Here is an 18472-nt window from a genome sequence, read left to right as displayed (position 1 = left end):
GTTATGCCGATATTTGCGGTAGAGACCAACGTCAATTCAATGATTAAGCACAATAAGGCTGCAGGTGTTATTTTAGTCTCTCAGAAAGACCTGCGCACCTGCGGCCGAAGCGACGGGCCGTGTCGGAGGCGTGTCGAGTGCACGGTGACCCCGTGACCCTTTGGGTCAAACCACGCTGGCCTCATGCTGCATGGCCGTGTAGAAGACACGTTCTCTTCCAGAAAACACTGCTGTCACACTTGCGCATTAACACGCTGAAAACGATTTGGAAGCATCAATAAAAAACATTTTGGACAGAATGGACTTGGGCCATTACGAAAAAGTTCAGCGGTACACATCGTTGCTGCAGAGGTATTTGTCGTTGGTTAAGCTGGGTGATCACCGTTCAGAGAGCGGATCTGGAATTTGTCCCCTTATGATGTCATAAGGGGAAAGGTTACGTCCCGTTTCTCGTGCTTTTCCCGCCCCTCCCCTAAATCATTATCTCCACCGACCGTCATGGCTTCCAGACGTGCGGAGCATTGCAGTCGCTCGGTGATTGGATGCAAAAATGAGCACAAGCGTATTATTTAGATGTTGATGACGTCATTTCCATGAATGTTCCCTCAACTTCTACAGGCCGCTGTCCTCCTCGTCCCGCCTCCCTCCTCCTCATTAGCATTTAGAGCTGCAGACACTGAAACGGCGCGTCCTGGCAAATCTCATTGTGGGACTGGATCAAAGTGGCTCTAATTCTGCACCAAGAGACTTCAGATACAGAATTAGGGGACCAACAAGACCGATATAAAAGCAAAAAAAAAATCAGAGTCAAATGTTCATGTCAGGGGACCTTTGACAGGCCATCAAAATCGACTATACCTTGAAGGCAAGAGTTTTGAAGTGAACATGGGGCGGCCACGGGAAGCCAGCGCAGAGGCAAAGCGCATGAGAACATTGGAACTTTGTGGAGCAGTCGTGCACATCATGGTCCATCATGTGGTCCAGTGCTGCTCATGCTGAGGTTCGCAGAGCATCGTGCTGTAACGTGGGCCGGGTCCGCACGAGGGACGCGGAGCTCCGATCCTGTTCAGAAGGCTGCTGGCGCACGTCTGGCAGCAGCGCTGTCTGGGGTTCTTCATGCACTGAAGGAGCATGAGGGTCCTGCAGATGGGAGGAGAACTTCACTGATCCCTCTTATTCACAATAAGAATAATCAACATAAAAAAAATCTAAACCAACTGCAGTCCATAAATGTATATGTTATTATATTTAATCTGTACACTTCCCTCTCAGTGAAGTATCTCATGTTCTGTCTAATTCTACAGTCTTTTCATGAACAAGCCATATGGAGACGCCCCAAAACATGTACAGTACAGGCCAAAAATGTGGACAGACCTTCTCATTCAATGTGTTTTCTTTATCTTCATGACCATTTACGTTGGTAGATTCTCACTGAAGGCATCAAAACTATGAATGAACACATGTGGAGTTCTGTACTTAACAAAAAGTGGAGACCTGACCTCCACAGTCACCGGACCTGAACCCAGTCCAGATGGTTTGGGGTGAGCTGGACCAACAAGTGCTAAACACCTCTGGGAACTCCTTCAAGACTGTTGGAGAAGCATTTCAGGTGACGACCTCTTGAAGCTCATCGAGAGAATGCCAAGAGTGTGCAAAGCAGTAATCAGAGCAAAGAAACTAGAATATAAAACATGTTTTCACTTATTTCACCTTTTTTTGTTAAGTACATAACTCCACATGTGTTCATTCATAGTTTTGATGCCTTCAGTGAGAATCTACCAACGTAAATGGTCATGAAAATGAAGAAAACACATTGCATGAGAAGGTGTGTCCAGACTTTTGGCCTGTACTGTATGTATTTAACACAGTGACCATATATTCCTTAAAAAGAGGTGATAATTCAGTACTGGCGTGATTGTGATTGGCTCAAACTGATATTGGGTTTTTTGGTTTTCAGTTTTAGAGTAAAAGGCTAAAGACTAGTCCTAGACTAAGAGCGTTTTTGAAAGGAGGGGCTGTTAAGAGGCTGTAGGGGTTAATAATGAAGACACGGCCAGTTTTATTATCTGCATGCGTTTTAAATGCGGAGTGAAACGAGCGACGCCCACACGTCACTGTCGGTGCAGGTCCAACGGAAGCCCCTCTTCTGCAGGACTTTTGTTAGCTCCAGGATGGAACCCTGCACGCAGGACTCCCTGGAACAAGAGAGAACAAAGGGACAGGTCAATATGAAAAAAAAAAACATGGCAGGAGGGAAAGGTCTTTACCGTGAAATAACCAAGAAACGGCTCAGCCGGAACAATAAGCCGCTTTTATAACCAAGACTAAAGTGAATAGAAGCCAGTCTGAGCAAGTGCGAACGTGAGCAATACACGAGCAGCGGGGCAGATCGGGGGACACAAAAGACACGGGAGCTCATGCAAGCAGGGGTGGGTTCACGTCGGGGTTCGAAGAAAGTCTTCTTTCTAAAAATGATTTTTTTATTGAAATAGAAGAACAATCTTGTCTAGCATTTTTACATAAGATGTAAAGTCTTATTTTTAAAAGAACAACACATCTAGTTTTAAGTCTAATTGTCAACGGGGTAAGAAGTGTTGACTTGGCTGGATACATTTCTTATTTTTTTAAAAATGTAAAGAATTTGTAGCCAAGTACATTTTTCTTACCCCGTTGGCAGATTTCTTTACTCAACGCAAGATCAACAGGGTGGTAGTGGCCTAGTGGGTAACTATGAACCAGAAGATCCAGGTTCAAACCCCACTTACTACCATCATGTCCCTGAGCAAGACACTTAACCCTGAGTGTCTCCAGGGGGGACTGTCCCCATAACTACTGATTGTAAGACCCTCTGTAAATGTTATATAATCATTTTAGAGTTTCTTCGAAATCATTTTTTTGCAGAAACATTTTTACTTAATAAACCTCGAGAGATGAGACACTGTTCTCTTCTTACACATATGGCCCCTCCAGGTTGGCCACCACCTTGATGTTGACGTGGTCCACCATCCTGGGGTTGAGGCTGTCCAGCTCCACGCCACCGAACATGCTGGCGTCCAGGAGAAGGTCGGAGAACAATCAGCTCGGCACAGTTCTGGGAATTCGGTTCTACTGAGAACCACCTAAATGACCTCTCACCTCTTGCGGTTGAAGGCGTTTGGAATGGATCCATTCAGCACAACCGTGACGTTGCCACAAGCCGCAGCTGCAAACTGTTCAACGTAGAAACGGGATGTAATGCTGCTGAGGCTGGTCGCCATGACTACGTTACGATTATGTGTGTGTGTGTGTGTGTGATGGTGTTGGTCAGTGCCTGACGTTTTGCGAGGCCTGCTTCCAGAGGGAATACACAGGATGGTCCACGCAGCTCGACCATTCCGGGCAGGAGCTGAAGTCAAAGCCTGACGAGCAGAAATTGAGGAATAGCTGGAAATGTCTGGATCATGTGGCGGGGGAAATGATTTCGGCGTAAGAGTACCTCGGTCCTTCTCCTCCTGGCCGCACCACACGAGGTCGTTGAACATGAAGCCCACCAGCGTGTCCTCCAGAGTCCAGAACTGGCGAGTTGCAGCCGAGTATCTGTGGACCAGGTCTCGGGTCTTACTCCAGAACAGCAGCTGTTCGAGTTCCCGCCGCGGTTGCCGTGGAAGAAAGATGAGGCACGCGCCATGAATCCATACAGCCACGGGAGGGGCGGCGCGTCGCGGCGATGCTCACCTTATCACAGGGCAGCGCCTGAGGCGTGGCCTGGAACATGCGGCGATAATCTCGAACCCGCACACTGCAGGGGGCCTTGCTCACCACCGCCGCCTCAAACTCGCGCCATATCTCCGCACAGTCGTACCTGGCCACACCGGGCAGCGACAAACCACCCTTGTTTGATAAATGGTAGTAGCCTAGCGGGTAACACACTCGCCTATGAACCAGAAGACCCAGTTTCAAACCCCACTTACTACCATCGTGTCCCTGAGCAAGACACTTAACCCTGAGTGTCTCCAGGGGGGGGACTGTCCCTGTAACTACTGGTTGTAAGTCGCTCTGTATAAGGGCGTCTGGTAAATGCTGTAAAATGTAAATGTTATCCTGTCAAATCGGAGCCCAGACCTCGGCCCCACTGAGAATCTGTGGTGAACGTCCATGCTCAGAAACCATGCAATTTTGGGGCAGTGGTGGCCTAGCGGTTAAGGAAGCGGCCCCGTAATCAGAAGGTTGCCGATGGCAATGAGGTCCCCACACACTGCTCCCCGGGCGCCTGTCATGGCTGCCCACTGCTCACTAAGGGTGATGGGTTAAATGCAGAGGACAAATTTCACTGTGTGCACCATGTGCTGTGTATCACAAGTGACAATCACTTCACTTTAAAACTTTGTTTGGACCAATCCCCCAGGAGACCTGTACCAACCTAGAAGAAAGAACTACTCTAAGAGGCTGGTGTCAGTTGTGGCTCAGAAAGGGTATACCGCTCAATACTAAATCGCCTGGGGACGTCTCATTTTCGCCCTTTCTTGTTTCAACTCGGTGTATCAATAAAATAATTAAACCTGTTATTTATATTATAATATATATATATATTTTTTATTTGCTTCCTGGAGAAATCAAGAATGCAGTCTAATTTCATAAGGTTGTACATTTTCTGTAGAGGAAGGAATTAGCGTTAGCATTTGTTTAATATATCAATTGTAACACATATAATATATATGTACATAATATAGTTTGTATGCTCAGTTTAATTACTACAAATCGTACTTTATTATCAGGAAATAGCAGAATTAGCACATTTATTTGAGATATTACAGTCAGTCAGTTACTCGGTACTCGAGATTGCCTCTCACTACATACTTTTGAGTCATTTTATTGTTTTGGAGTAATTATTTCTGGATTCCGTACCCGGATTAAGTCACTCGTCTGTCACCAGTGGGATTTAGGACATGATAGCGGGTGTGACAGGGACAAGTAGAGGCACGGTGGCGCGTCTGACCTGGAAGTTGGGCGGACGAGGGTGACGTAGTCGTAGCACCGGCCGATCACGATGCGCTTCAGGTTGGGTGTGGTTCCCGGCCCGGCATGTAAGCCGGTAAAGAGAACCAGCTGGACGACGACAACAACTAACAGACACAGTTTGGTGAATTTCATGGGAAAAAAAAGGGGTTACATGGAACCATGAATTTGATGGAGGGAACTTACTTAACGTCATTCTGACAACCTGGAGCCCAAATCGTACCTGCAGGCACGTCTCAGGTCGGCTCGGCTGTCTGTACATGTGTACGAAGGAGAGACAAAGACCAAGCGGAACATCTAGAACATGGGCGACACTGGACGCTGCGGAATATTTCCTGCCATGATGGTGGAGTTTAGTCAGTTTGAAGTTGAATGCGCGTTAGACGGTACGGAGTGAAGCGAAACAACCTGGTGCTCCATGTAACGTTTAAACAACGTTACGTACTGACATGACGCGAGAACAGGGGACACAGGCAGCGCAAGAGTAACACTTAACAGAAGGACGTGGAGACGGAGCCTTGTCCTATGCTGGCAGGGCCTGCATTTCCTGTCTTCTGGGATTCCTAAAAATGCTCTGGCCTTTTTCAAATACAATACCTTAGAACTCATAATATAGAAGTCATTTATTGCGGTTCCGTGCCCGCTGCACCGAAAATGCATGGAAAAGCAGAGGAGCGGCAGCAGTTCCGGGGACGAAGTACTTACCCCCATGTAGTCACGGTGAGATGTCACGCAAGCCCATATTTTGGCTGGAGCTGCTCGACTCTGCACCACCTCCGCTGTAGGCACACAGACTTTCCTTTCACTGTCCAATTTAAGGTTCACATGACTCTGATTCCGGGATCAGCGCGAAGCAGGCCGACGCGCGGAACGTGAACCTCAGGGTCTTACTGGGGATGGGCCTTCATGAGGATCCATGCTTCCATGATGAAAACCGACCAATTCCGTCCACATGAGAGTTTTACATTTACATTTACAGCATTTACCAGACGCCCTTATCCAGGGCGACTTACAATCAGTATTTACAGGGACAGTCCCCCCCTGGAGACACTCAGGGTTAAGTGTCTTGCTTCTGGTTCATAGGCGAGTGTGTTACCCACTAGGCTACTACCACCATAAAGTTTTACATCTGACCAGTCCAAAAAAGGTCAGACTGTAGCTGAATCAAATCTTTTTTAGATCCAGAACATTATATAGCATTTAAATGAGCTTGTATAGTTTGTATGCTCAGATTTAATTATTACAAATCATACTTTATTATCAGGAAATAGCAGAATTTATTTGAGATATTACAGTCAGTCAGTTACTCGGTACTCGAGATGCCCTCTCACTACATACTTTTGAGTAATTTTTTTGTTTTGGAATAATTATTTCTGGATTTCGTACCCGGATTAAGTCACTCGTCTGTCACCAGTGGGATTTAGGACATGATAGCGGGTGTGACAGGGACAAGTAGAGGCACGGTGGCGCGTCTGACCTGGAAGTTGCGAGGACGAGGGTGACGTAGTCGTAGCACCGGCCAGTCACGATGCGCTTCAGGTTGGGTGGAGGGAACTTATGTAAAGGGAAAAAAGTGAAAGTGAATTGTCTTTGTGAAACACTGCAGCACAGCACATGGTGACACAACAAAATGTGTCCTCTGCCTTTAACCATCACCCTCGGTGAGCAGTGGATACAGAAAAACATTTATTTTTATTTACGTGCCACCATATACAATAGAAATCAAGATTTTGCACATGCATAGAAGACCTGACACAGAAAAAAATGTATGTAGATGCCATTATAACAAAGATTTATAACATTATATGTCTATATATTTCTAACCACAAGGCAAATGTACCCAGAATAATATTACATCACAGAGAAGATACGCTCATTGTACTATAATATACAGTACAGCACTGTGTGTGTGTGTGTGTGTGTGTGTGTGTGTGTGCATGTGCATGTAAATATACACTGCTTGCCCAAAAAAAAAACACAAAAAAGTCACCAACTTCATTTAACAAGTAAACAGATAATGGATAAATTGAATAAACAGATAATGGATAAATCGAATAAATAGATAATAAATAAATTGAGTAAAAAGATAATGGATAAATCGAATAAATAGATAATAGGTAAATTGAGTAAACAGATAATGGATGATTAGTGCACAGATGATTATGTTTCCCCCAACAACAGGTTATTTAACTCTAACTGATGCAGTGAATAGCTGGTTATTCCATCAGTAAATGTCTACTTCCCTGACAGCATGGGAATATTCTATGGTTACAATACCAGGATTCATCGTGGAAGCGAGGAGGACACGTCATTTCCACCACCTTAAATCAGACCTTATCCAAACGGAGGATCCAACTGTCGGACTATCCATACAAGATCTTGGCCCAAAATGACTGCAACTCTGGATGGATATAAATGTTGTGACTTGCAGAAGCTCCTTGAAACATTGCCTGTCGACCTGGTGACTGCGTCGGACCAGAGAGTGGAGGCTTTCATCATTGCCACAGCGATTGTGGACCATAATTAGTATTATTTAATATAGGTGGAGGAAAACATCAGTTTGGTGAAATTGTACTGATAAAGGAGAACAAAACGGATACAAATTGTCTGATACAAACTGTATAGAAACTTGGTCCACCAGGTGGTGCTGTTGAGCGTTTACTTCAGTGAGGTCAGGAGAGGTGACTCCTGTAGATGGCGCTGTACAGCTGGCTACTGAAAGTCAACTGAGAGTGGTTATTTGGTTTGGTTTAAGCTAAGCTGTTGCTATGTAGAGCATCGACGTTTTCTGGAGATGACAAAAAAAAAGTGAAATTGCAAAATATATCTGACTCTTCTGACTCGGCGGAGGTGGCGATTCTAACCCCAGGCCGGCAGGTGGCGCTGTGGCCACAGTTAACCACAGAAGAAGTCGCGGCCGATTCATAAACCTGCTCATAATATATATAAATTATTTTTTTTACAATTTGTTGTAAATTTCCTGGCAGCATGTCCGCCCCGGAGCGCTGGTCGGAGTGCATGGATCACGGCGTGCGTGTGGCCGCAGACGCCGGGAAGGTGAGTCTTGTCACCGCGGGTTACTGTGCGGAGAGGTGGATGTTGCTGCCGGCTGCGTGACGCTCCGCTCCCCTCCGCAGATGATCCGCGAAGCTCTGGAGAAGGACATCTCCATCATGCAGAAGAGCTCGCCGGTCGACCTGGTGACTGAGACGGACCAGAGAGTGGAGTCTTTCATCATATCTTCCATCAGGGAGAAGTTCCCCACGCACAGGTGCACGGTCATGTCTTACATGGAAGTGTGAGATGATTTAACATTAATACGAGTTTCCCGAACCTGTCTATGGTCCTGAAGTGTCTAGAAATGGCGATAGGTGTAAAGAGAGCTTTGGTCATTCTGCTTCACCGTTCAGAGAGCGGCTGCTCAGACAGTCGGATCTGGAATTTGTCCCCTTATGATGTCATAATGGGAAAGGTTACCTCCCATTTCTAATGCTTTTTCCGCCAGAGAAATTCCCAACCCTTCCCCTCAAACATTATCTCCACCGACCATCATGGCTTCCAAACGTGAGCAGTATTGCAGTACAATATATTTCTTTTAGTTCAGAGACTAGCGGGTTCATTTTATGTTTTTTCTGGAAAAACCTAGACACGCCTTACTGCCTGTACCAAACATTCTGGTTGGTGAACGGTGTTGATAACGTAATTTCTGCAAATGTCCCCTCAACTTGGGGGCAGTGGTGGCCTAGCGGTTAAGGAAGCGGCACCGTAATGACTGAGCAAAGCACCGTCCCCACACACTGCTCCCCGGGCGCCTGTCATGTACCATCACTGTGTGCATCATGTGCCGTGCTGCTGTGTATCACAAGTGACAATCACTTCACTTTACTCACTTTACTTTCGATAGGCCGCTCTCTTCCTCGTCACGCCTCTCTCCTCCTCATTAGCATTTAAAGCTACAGACACGGCACGTCCTGGGAAATCTCATTGTGGTACTGGATCAAAGTGACTAATTCTGCAGCAAGAGACTTCAGATACAGAATTAGGGGACATTCACATTTACATTTAAGGCATTTGGCAGATGCCCTTACAACGTGCTTCCATGTTACCATGGATGAAGTGGTCAGTTCTGGTTCACTAGGACCCCCAACTATGAATACAATCTTTTTATTCACTCTGTTGTAGCTTCTATACAGAAGTCAGACAAGAAGAAGGTAACAAGTTCATCTAAATATTCTTTAAAGAGGAAGGTCTTGAGCTGCCGTTTGAAGGTGCTGAGTGACTGAGCTGTTCTGACCTCGAGGGGAAGTTCATTCCACCACCGAGGGGCCAAGACGGAGAAGAGTCTAGATGACAGTATTCCTCATCTAGACCAATAAGACTGATATAAAAGCAAAAAAAAAAACATTAATTTCCTATAAGAGTGATAAAGTTTATTTCTGCTTTCATAGTTTCATAGGAGAGGAGTCTGTGGCTGCCGGAGCCCCGAGTGTTCTGACCGACAATCCCACCTGGATCATTGACCCCATCGATGGAACGACCAACTTTGTTCACAGGTTGGTCTGTTTGCATTACATTCAGAAGTTTACGGTCATTGAGAAATGTCCTTGTTTGGATAGAGAAATAGAAATAGATAGAAATTTTTACTATATTAAAAGTGTGTGTGTGTGTGTGTGTGTGTGTGTGTGTGTGTGTGTGTGTGTGTATATATATATATATATATATGGTTGAACCCAAAGTTGCAGATTCCCAGATACTCAGATCTTGTGAATTTAGGGAATTAGATTTTATTGCTTGTTTAAATAAGTGTAACTGTAGTCAGCTTTACTAAAGGCCGTGCCAAGTGACAGAAGGCGGCATTATACTGGAACTCAAGAGACTGTATCTGATAACCCAGATGATGCCCAGATATTCCATCATTAACAGCCAGTATCATAATCATCTCCAATTCCTGGCGGCGTTTCGGCTCCGAGTCCATTTTAAGATTTTACTTTTGGTGCAGCACCAGCGTATCTTACGAATCTTTGATCAGCTGGACGTGTGCTGGAAGCATTTAAACATGAGTAGTGGAGACAGGAGTGGGTGTCATCCTACCATCAGGAACAAGTTCATAGCTTCTTCTCCCGTTTAAATGAAAATGAAATGGCCTCATAACCTAATTTAACGTGTCCTTACGGAACGCTGAGTTTTTATTCTCTTTCTCTCTGAGGTTTCCCTTCGTTTCAGTGTCCATTGGCTTCACCGTGAACAAGGAGGTACGAACCACACGCCTCTGTCCTGCATTTTTGGTTATTTTATAAACCGAATCACCCGTATGATGGCTGTAATAAAGTATTTTCTAATCCTGCCCTTGTCCACTCTTCTCAGGTCGAATTTGGCATCGTCTACAGCTGCGTCGAAGAGAAGATGTACACGGCCCGCAGAGGGAAAGGAGCGTTCTGCAATGGCGTCCCCATTAAAGTGTCCGGCCAGGAGGGTCAGTCACCGTTTGCACGGCATAAATGGTATAAACGGTAGGGGATATATCTGCTCCACGCAAAAAAAAAGTCGCATCACCTGCACGAAACCACGTCTACTCACAGCACCATCAGTTTTGGGGCGAGAGCACAGCGCGCACGGCAGGGTTACCGCGATCCTTCAATTAAGTCCTAAATTCAAATTGGTGTTATTAGTGTTATTTCAACATTTTCTGACTATTTTTAATGTAAACTCTACACCTAAAATTTTATATAATCACTCAAGTCATACATCAACATATAGTGTAATCGTATACCAGATAAAACAATATATGGCCAATTCTACTAAAATTCTACTGTCACACCCGTGTGTGTGTGTGTGTGTGTGTGTGTGTGTGTGTGTCTATATATGGGTGTGACATTGATATATTGTGGTATAAAGTCGACTTTCAGTAGAGTTGGCCAGATATTGTTTTAACTGATATACAGTTATGCTATATTTTGATGTATCTGTAAAAAACTTTATTATTAAAAAAACGTCCTGCTGTAGGACACAGTTACAGTAAAAAACAGTTCCATTAAAATGCACTTATCAAATTATACCACAATATATTCCATCTATGGTTCAATTTATATCGTAATAGGAATTTTATGCCACATCACACAGGTAATGTCAGCTTCTTTTAACCAAAAAAATAGGAGTTTTGTTGTTGTATCACCACAGAAGATCCAATGGGCACTTTTTTTTTTTTTTTTATCAAAAGAGACTTCCATGCAGGTTCCATTTGCTTATGAATATCATGTAAGCAGCTCCTTTCTCCTCATCTGGTCTGTGCAGACATCACCAAATCTCTGATCCTGACCGAGATGGGTTTCAAAAAGGACCCGGAGAACTTTAAAACCATGATGGCCAACATGGAGGCACTTCTCGCAATCCCTGTGCACGGGTTGGTGCTTATTTAATTACGTTTATTGAATGGCTCACATCTCGTGTATAATAATGACATGAGTTTGACTGCTGGCCAGGATCCGTGCCCCTGGAAGTGCTGCTGTGAACATGTGCCTGGTGGCCTGTGGAGCTGCCGATGCCTACTACCACATGGGCATCCACTGCTGGGACATGGCGGGGGGCGCGGCCATCGTCACGGAGGCGGGCGGAGTCGTCGTGGACGTGACAGGCGAGGGTTTCTTTTTCATACGTGAATGTAAAAATCTGAAATATCTCGATTAATCTGAATTTTGGGGTGTCATTTGTGCCTGTTTAGGAGGTTCGTTCGACCTGATGTCTCGGAGGTTGATTGCAGCCAGCAGTAGAACTGTAGCGGAGCACATCGCCCAGAAAATCCGGCAGTTTCCGTGCGGACGAGACGACGCGGAGAACTAGCGGAGAAGTTCTCGCGGTTTCCCTCCATTTCTGTCTTCTAAGTGTTGCGATTCTCAGCACTGCTGCTGGTCTGCTGTGCTTTCCTGGATAAAACATCAGGCCTACGGAGGCGACAGACCCTATAAACGTATTCGTTCTCGCTCAGCTGCTTGTGTGAAAAATGGACCGTCCCGTTATTGTGCCGGGCTATGGCTGTCCCAGTGTAAAACTGGACTGATGCTGCTTAATGAGGTGTGCAATGTCTAAATTATGGCCTTTGCAAACAATAAAGGATCATTTAAGAAAAAAAAAAAAATGGTTATATTTGGTAGAAGTGCTCTGTATATATGGTCCAGCTGCTGGCTGGATGCTTGTTGCTAAGCAACAATGCTAAGCCAGCTGTCGGCTAGGTAGCAGATGCTTGACACTGTTTATGGAAATGTATTATTCCAGGACACACCAGGTCTAGTAGAACACCTCTCGTCCGGTCGAGGTTCGAAGTTTCAGGACCAGCTGTGGTAGGATGTGCCATATGTTTAACTTTTTCACTTTATTGTGTTTTCATTGTATTCATGATTAAAATAAAAAAAAAAAAAGTTCGAAGAGCGGTCTCTTGTGTTCCTCATGATTTCACAATTACGGATATTTTGGGAGAGTTACATGAATAAGTATAAATGGTTTATATCTATAAAGGATCTATCTATGTCTTAAATGGCCTTGGAGTGTGACGTGCCTCCAGTGCCACGGGTGTTTTATGTTCTGGGTAGGTGAGGAAGTGCTGAAATCCTGAAGGAACACAGCAGTCACAGGAAATTGGAGGATAGAAAGTGAAGTGATTGTCATTGTGATACTCAGCACAGCACACATGAAATGTGTCCTCTGCATTTAACCCATCACCCTTGGTGAGCAGTGGGCGGCCATGACAGGCGCCCGGGGAGCAGTGGGTGGGGACGGCGCTTCCCTCAGTGGCACCTCGGGGATCGGGATTCGAACCGGCAACCTTCCGCTAGGCCACCACTGACTTCTAGTTTCCTGGCCTGTTATTTTCACAAAACTAATCTAACTAATTATAACTGTACACCAACAGCATTGTATTGGTTTATCATTAATCAGCCTTGATCATTCACAGCTCACGAAACTTAATAAAATTTGTGAGAAAAATATTTTTTTTTTTTAGCCATCGAACCCACAGGCCTTGAGCGAGCGAGACTTGGAGGGGTGAAGGTTTCAGTATGGAATTTACATATTGTTTATGGGTAGTTTTTTCTAATTTTATTTAGTTCGTGATCTGCCAATTCGCTGTTCTCTGACTGTCCCTTGGTTTTCCTGCAAGGCCAAGCTCTGATGAACAATGTGTCCACTAGACGTGCTGCTCCAGCCATTTATCCTTCAGACCCTCAGTAGATAGTGAGGTACAAGAACCTGGTGTGTGTGGTGATGCTTTTGTGAGGAGAATCAGAATCAGAAAACTTTATTAATCCCGAAGGAAATTGCTTATCTAACGGGGGGGATTTTAATGATTTTCTCATTTATCCTCATCCAAATCTGGTAAAAGTCAGAACGTCGTATGTTGTGTGTTCCAGAGATGTTCTCTGCAGCTGCATGGAGAACACAATGTTCAAGTGGTGGGAGAAGCATGTGGGCGTCGTAAATAAAAGCCCCAACAGAGACAGCGGCTGTCAGACAAGATGGATGAGTGATGGGTGGAAAAAGTCATAAAAAATCGAGGTCTCCGGGTCAACGAGATTTACGAAACGGGCCAATGAGGGGCGTGTCGTGTCGTATTTAAACTGAAAGGACGTTCTTGCTGCAGGCCATGAATGCTTCCGGCTCGTATCTTGCTGCCAAATTATATTCAAAGTGCACGAGAGCCAAACTTTTATAACAATATATAGAGATCAGAGAGCCATGCAAGTGGAGGTGACTTTTACAACCAAAAACATATTTATTTAAACATGGATGCATTTCCAACACTGAGAACACTTAGTATAAATGGTTTATATATTATTGTTTATTATAAAAAAGTTAGTAGATGAAACTTAAACTGGTGGATTTGTAGTTTTCCACATATTTAAATTATTAAAATAGTCACAAGCACATTTTTAGCAATGACTACTTTTGATTCTCAAGCGTCCATATACTCTGTTCCAGTTTAGCTTTTTTAAAAATATTGTCTGTCTGATGCCGTTGTTATTATGTGGTTTATCTATTTTATTAAAACGGAACGTCGCTTCTTGGTTATTTGGTGCACCGCTGATGGAACGTTATTGCGCTGAGGCAGCTCTGCCGCATCAGATCAACTTCTTCAGCTGCAGCTTCATCTCAGGAACATGCATGGCATTGATATAAAAGTGGGGATGAAGCACCCTTTACAGAGACGCAATGGCCTCATGTTCCTCCCTCTAGACTCAAGCAGCACTTCATGGTAAAAAAGCTATATCGGTGTATATATGTATATATGTGTGTGCGTGTGTGTGTGTGTTCTCATATCACTTCACCCAAAAGATTCTGCAGGTTTACTTTATTTATTTCTCAGTGGATGGCTTTGTGTAAAATAGAACATATACTCGGTAAATTATAACTGTCATTGAAAACACTTGTGCTGCAGTACCCCTACTGCCACTAGAGGGCGGTGGTGCACTGCTCCCTCAGTCCAGGTTCTGGTTCAATCAACCCATCAGCTGAAGCTCCTCCTGGGTCATGGCGATCACCTTTCATCTCAGCAGAGGCACCAGAACCCGGGCTTCAGGTAAACGTGCGGAGACGCGGACAAACGAAGGAGTTTAGGGTTTTGTTGGAGAGTGATTGCTGACCAAAAAAAAGGCACTATTAGATTTGAGGTTGATGTACAGGTTGATGTTAAAAGAAGTGGCTTGATTTTAGGACCTGCTCCTGTTGCTTCTGTAAAAGCCATTTATTAGTTGTAGTTGAAATATTGTTTGTTCATTTAAAGGAAGGGCTGTCGCACCCGCTATATATATATATATACACACACACACACACACACACACAGGTGTATACGTTGATTTACATTTAATATATTCTGATTTGATTAAAAAAGACTGGAATTTGGAGTGAAATCTGAACGTCATTTTGTTAATGAATTACAGATGTACGGTGTGTTTTTCCGATGCTGCATATGTAATAATAAAAAAAAAATATGCTGCGCAAATATCCTGCGGAGAGAGAGACCTGCATCTGGTGAAAAACAGAGAATAGAAATACAATTTGGAGAAGGTGACAGTGGCCACAGGCGTCCGGGAGACCAAGACAAGAACTTCTCCCACTTGAAAAGAAGTTTGCGGCTAATGTGGTCCGGAGGGAATCTTTTTTTTATTTTTTTATTTCATTTCTTTTCAAGCTCGGCTCTATTTCCGGCAGCAGAGAATTCTCCTGACGTCCTCCTACCTGCTGTGAAGCGTTGTGGGGGAAGCTCCTCCACTTCGTGGAGCGGGAAGTTTGTAGAAAATGAAGGGTTAAAGTCGGATGGAGTGGTGGTTTTGAGGAAGATGGAGTCAGGATGTGGGCGGCCGAATAAAAAAAGAATGTCACCCTCCAGTGGCCCATCAATAAATCTGCCATTTTGGACGCTGCTCCTTTTGAGGTTCAGCCTCTGGTCCCCACCCATCTGGGCACAATGTGGATGATGTTGCAAAGACAAGTGGAGCAGCGCCACGGGGCCTGGAGGGCCCTGAACCGGCAAATGAAGATTTCAGCCGGAGAAACAACACAAATTCTACTAAACTGAACTGCCGTGTTGGTGTACATGCACGGTGAAGCATCATGAATTGTTTCCCACTCCAGACTCCAACAGGAATGCTTTGGTTAATGTGTTAAAATATACGAACGTTGTTAACGCAGTGGCGCTTGGTTCGCCGTCCTCTCACACGTATGCTCGATGGTGGGCGTGTCCGTTGTGCAGCGAGCGCAGGAGCGGCAACCAACATACCCAACTGATTGGCCAGCGTATTCGGGAAAATAAATGGATTTGCATAAATTGATTTGATTGAGTGGTGCCACTGCAGAAAAACGGGAAGAAACGGACCCACAATCTAGTTGGCCGTCACATGACGTCACTCCATTCCAATGTACGGCCTGAGCCTCTGACCCACACTTAAAAGTTTAAAATATTATAGGAATAAATTACACAATTTTTAAAAATCAATGTACAGCCCTTATTTCAACTTTTGGACTTCAGGAGATAAAAGGTAAAGGTAAAAATAACTCTTCATTTTTATAGTTCTTGCCACGAATATAGTCAAATTAGCATTCCCAGCATTTGCATATTGGATGCACAAATAATATTTATATTATATATAATATGGGTTAATAAATAAAAAAAAAACAACACCCTTATGGAACTTTAGGGAATCAATAAAGACGCTAGAATAACAGAAAATGAAACAGAACCTTGAACAGGCATAGCAGGGGTCTGGTGTGAAGATAATATTGTGAGGATGGAGATTGTGTGTATCCTTGATGAAGGCAGTTGCAGAGCAGGAAGTGGTATGGAGTACCTGCGCACGGATGACGATGGGAGATGGGCGTCGTTGCTGCTGGAATAATTCGCCGGAATGCCTAACATCCAGGCAGTCCATGTTGGCACCGAGTTGCAGTTCTGCACTGCTCCATGGCACCAAGGAGGCCAAACCTTTCAAATGAATAAAATTCCCACTGAAGGGGGAACTTTTCGGACGAACCCCTCAATGATCAGATTTCACATCCTGTAATCTCGTAGAATTACCGGTGGGACTTTGAATTTTTATCCACCCCAATCCAAGATTTCCGGTGCATACATCCAACTCCTTACATTTACATTTACAGCATTTATCAAACACCCTTATCCAGAGCGACTTACAATCAGTAGTCACAGGGACAGTCTCCCTGGAGCAATTTAGGGTTAAGTGTCTTGCTCAGGGACACAACGGTAGTAAGTGGGATTCGAACCCGGGTCTTCTGGTTCATAGACGAGTTTGTTACCCACTAGGCTACTTACCTCCATTGGATTGAGTTTTTCAGAATATTTCTTGCATTGTCTGAAGTAGACTAATGGACGCTCAAGAGTTTCATTTGTTAAAATGAATGCACGTTATTGACAGATCTGCTTATTATAAGACGCGTGACATTTCGCCCATAATGGATTCAGTATTTACGAGCTCCAAAATGTCATTGGTCTACACAAATAAAAAAGCATTTAGTGAGAAATTCTGAACTGCTTTTACTGCTGAATAATGAAGTCTAATGCGGCACAACCGCTACGGGTTCATAAGTTTATATTCTTATTTGTTTTTTCTTTCGGAATGCCACCAGACTACATAATATAAATAGCCATATTTTAGTGACACCATTTCATGACTTAAAAGGATTCCAGTGACTTGGTTGCATTTGTACATTTGAAAGCCGGTGCAGGCCCAACATTATATAACGGATGATGCACTTATCTGTAAGAATGGATTGCAGAGACTGTCCTTATCTGCTAAATGCATCTGAGAGCTTCCGGCAGTCGGCCTCCCGCTACATCGGTCCCGTCTCATTTCTCGGGACGTGTGTTAATGGGCAGCTGGTGTGTTTTGCTGCTTTTTTTTTTTTTAATGAATCATTCACCTCCATCCCGGGAATCCGTTGCAATCGATCGCGTTAGAAAAGTGAGTGTTGCCGCTTCTCCTTTTCAGGCTACGTGTTTAATCACATTAAGCAGAGTAAATATCTATTTATTATTTGAGGTTTGGGCAGCTTATACTGCACTGTCACCCTGGATGTAAGGGCGTCTTCATCGAGCAAACGATAATGGGGATCGCTCTGGACTCGTATGGATGGCTCCCGCCCCCCCATTTCAATACACTTGACCCGACATCATGCAGCCCTTTACTGCAGTGTGACTGATCCTGGATTCTGCACACCTCCACGAGACACCTCTTACATCTCAATTTTCATACTTTTGTTGCATTAATATTGAACACTCCAATTTCATGTCATGTATTTAAAGAAAATAAGACTTTATCTTCAGATTAATAACCAGGCATAAAATGCTAATATCACCTCTAATTTTGATCATATGAGATCTGTGAGGCAGTATAAATATTCATTTTCTTACATTAATTCAGATATTTACATAACTTCTTGCATAAATTATTTATTATATATATTACATCTCTACGCATTTATAATAACTTTTTTAAAATATTATATATATGTATTTCCTTTTTTGTCATGTACAAATGTCAGTTTTTGAATGAATATTTTTATTTTTAAGCTAAACAGGAGCCACCACTGTGACCACTCCCACAAATCCTCCCTACCCGCCCCCAATGGCGATGGCAGGGAACATGGATGGTGACAGAGCTCCACTAATTTGTAGTCTTCCTGCCATTGATTACCGCGGGTCGTTCAGCTTGTTTGAAATATAAGGGACACAAATCGATGGTCCCACCAACGCTGCCGATGGCGCTCGCAATTAGCGCTGAGTGCTGTCTGCTCCGTTTACCAGGCAGCTCGTCCGCCGGACCAACAGTTGACAACCGGGATGGTCCTCACGATCCGACACGCCCACATTCATGACCATCAAACCGGCAGTGACATTCCGTGACGTTCCGATGTCTGCAGCACAATTCAGGGTCATTTAGCTCACCAAATGTAGCTAAGAGAGGCCAAATATTGCAAT

General features: G+C 44.2%; 2 protein-coding genes across 5 annotated transcripts; one reads left to right on the top strand and one right to left on the bottom strand.

Annotated features, from left to right (window-relative positions):
* Nucleotides 1–709: 709 nt before the first annotated feature.
* LOC114783407 (ADP-ribosyl cyclase/cyclic ADP-ribose hydrolase 1-like) lies at nucleotides 710–5761 on the bottom strand. 4 transcript variants are annotated; one of them, XM_028968890.1, is made up of 9 exons: nucleotides 5182–5761; nucleotides 4976–5102; nucleotides 3715–3841; nucleotides 3476–3614; nucleotides 3316–3398; nucleotides 3136–3209; nucleotides 2954–3046; nucleotides 2109–2195; nucleotides 710–1140 (listed from the first exon to the last, which is right to left on the bottom strand). In XM_028968890.1, the coding sequence occupies exons 1-9, from the start codon at nucleotides 5255–5257 to the stop codon at nucleotides 972–974; spliced, it is 975 nt and encodes a 324-aa protein (XP_028824723.1). In that variant the 5' UTR covers nucleotides 5258–5761; the 3' UTR covers nucleotides 710–971. The 4 variants fall into 4 exon arrangements, with proteins under 4 accessions (XP_028824723.1, XP_028824731.1, XP_028824744.1 ...); XM_028968905.1 differs by having other exon boundaries at nucleotides 968–1140; nucleotides 2116–2195; XM_028968898.1 differs by lacking the exon at nucleotides 2109–2195.
* Nucleotides 5762–7890: 2129 nt separating this feature from the next.
* On the top strand, nucleotides 7891–12414 carry LOC114780296 (inositol monophosphatase 1-like). The gene is made up of 8 exons (XM_028967626.1): nucleotides 7891–8052; nucleotides 8133–8266; nucleotides 9444–9548; nucleotides 10202–10247; nucleotides 10360–10468; nucleotides 11287–11395; nucleotides 11475–11626; nucleotides 11714–12414. The coding sequence occupies exons 1-8, from the start codon at nucleotides 7984–7986 to the stop codon at nucleotides 11830–11832; spliced, it is 843 nt and encodes a 280-aa protein (XP_028823459.1). The 5' UTR covers nucleotides 7891–7983; the 3' UTR covers nucleotides 11833–12414.
* The last annotated feature ends 6058 nt before the right edge of the window (nucleotides 12415–18472 follow it).

Source organism: Denticeps clupeoides, chromosome 2 (genome assembly GCF_900700375.1).
Source record: "Denticeps clupeoides chromosome 2, fDenClu1.1, whole genome shotgun sequence".
Lineage (NCBI taxonomy): Eukaryota > Metazoa > Chordata > Actinopteri > Clupeiformes > Denticipitidae > Denticeps > Denticeps clupeoides.
Note: the sequence above shows the minus strand (reverse complement) of the source record. Positions and strands in the feature narration are given on the sequence as shown.

What these genes read in the sequence shown, in the direction of transcription:
- LOC114780296 (XM_028967626.1), top strand. Translation starts at nt 7,984, where the DNA reads ATGTCCGCCCCGGAGCGCTGGTCGGAGTGCATGGATCACGGCGTGCGT. An exon ending in GAGAAGTTCCCCACGCACAG is followed by an intron (nt 8,267 to 9,443) that starts GTGCACGGTCAT and finishes CTGCTTTCATAG; the next exon opens with TTTCATAGGAGAGGAGTCTG. An exon ending in TAAAGTGTCCGGCCAGGAGG is followed by an intron (nt 10,469 to 11,286) that starts GTCAGTCACCGT and finishes TGGTCTGTGCAG; the next exon opens with ACATCACCAAATCTCTGATC.
- LOC114783407 (XM_028968890.1), bottom strand. Translation starts at nt 5,257, where the DNA reads ATGTACAGACAGCCGAGCCGACCTGAGACGTGCCTGCAGGTACGATTT. An exon ending in CCAGGAGGAGAAGGACCGAG is followed by an intron (nt 3,399 to 3,475) that starts GTACTCTTACGC and finishes TCTGCTCGTCAG; the next exon opens with GCTTTGACTTCAGCTCCTGC. An exon ending in ACCTGCACCGACAGTGACGT is followed by an intron (nt 1,141 to 2,108) that starts GTGGGCGTCGCT and finishes TCCCATCTGCAG; the next exon opens with GACCCTCATGCTCCTTCAGT.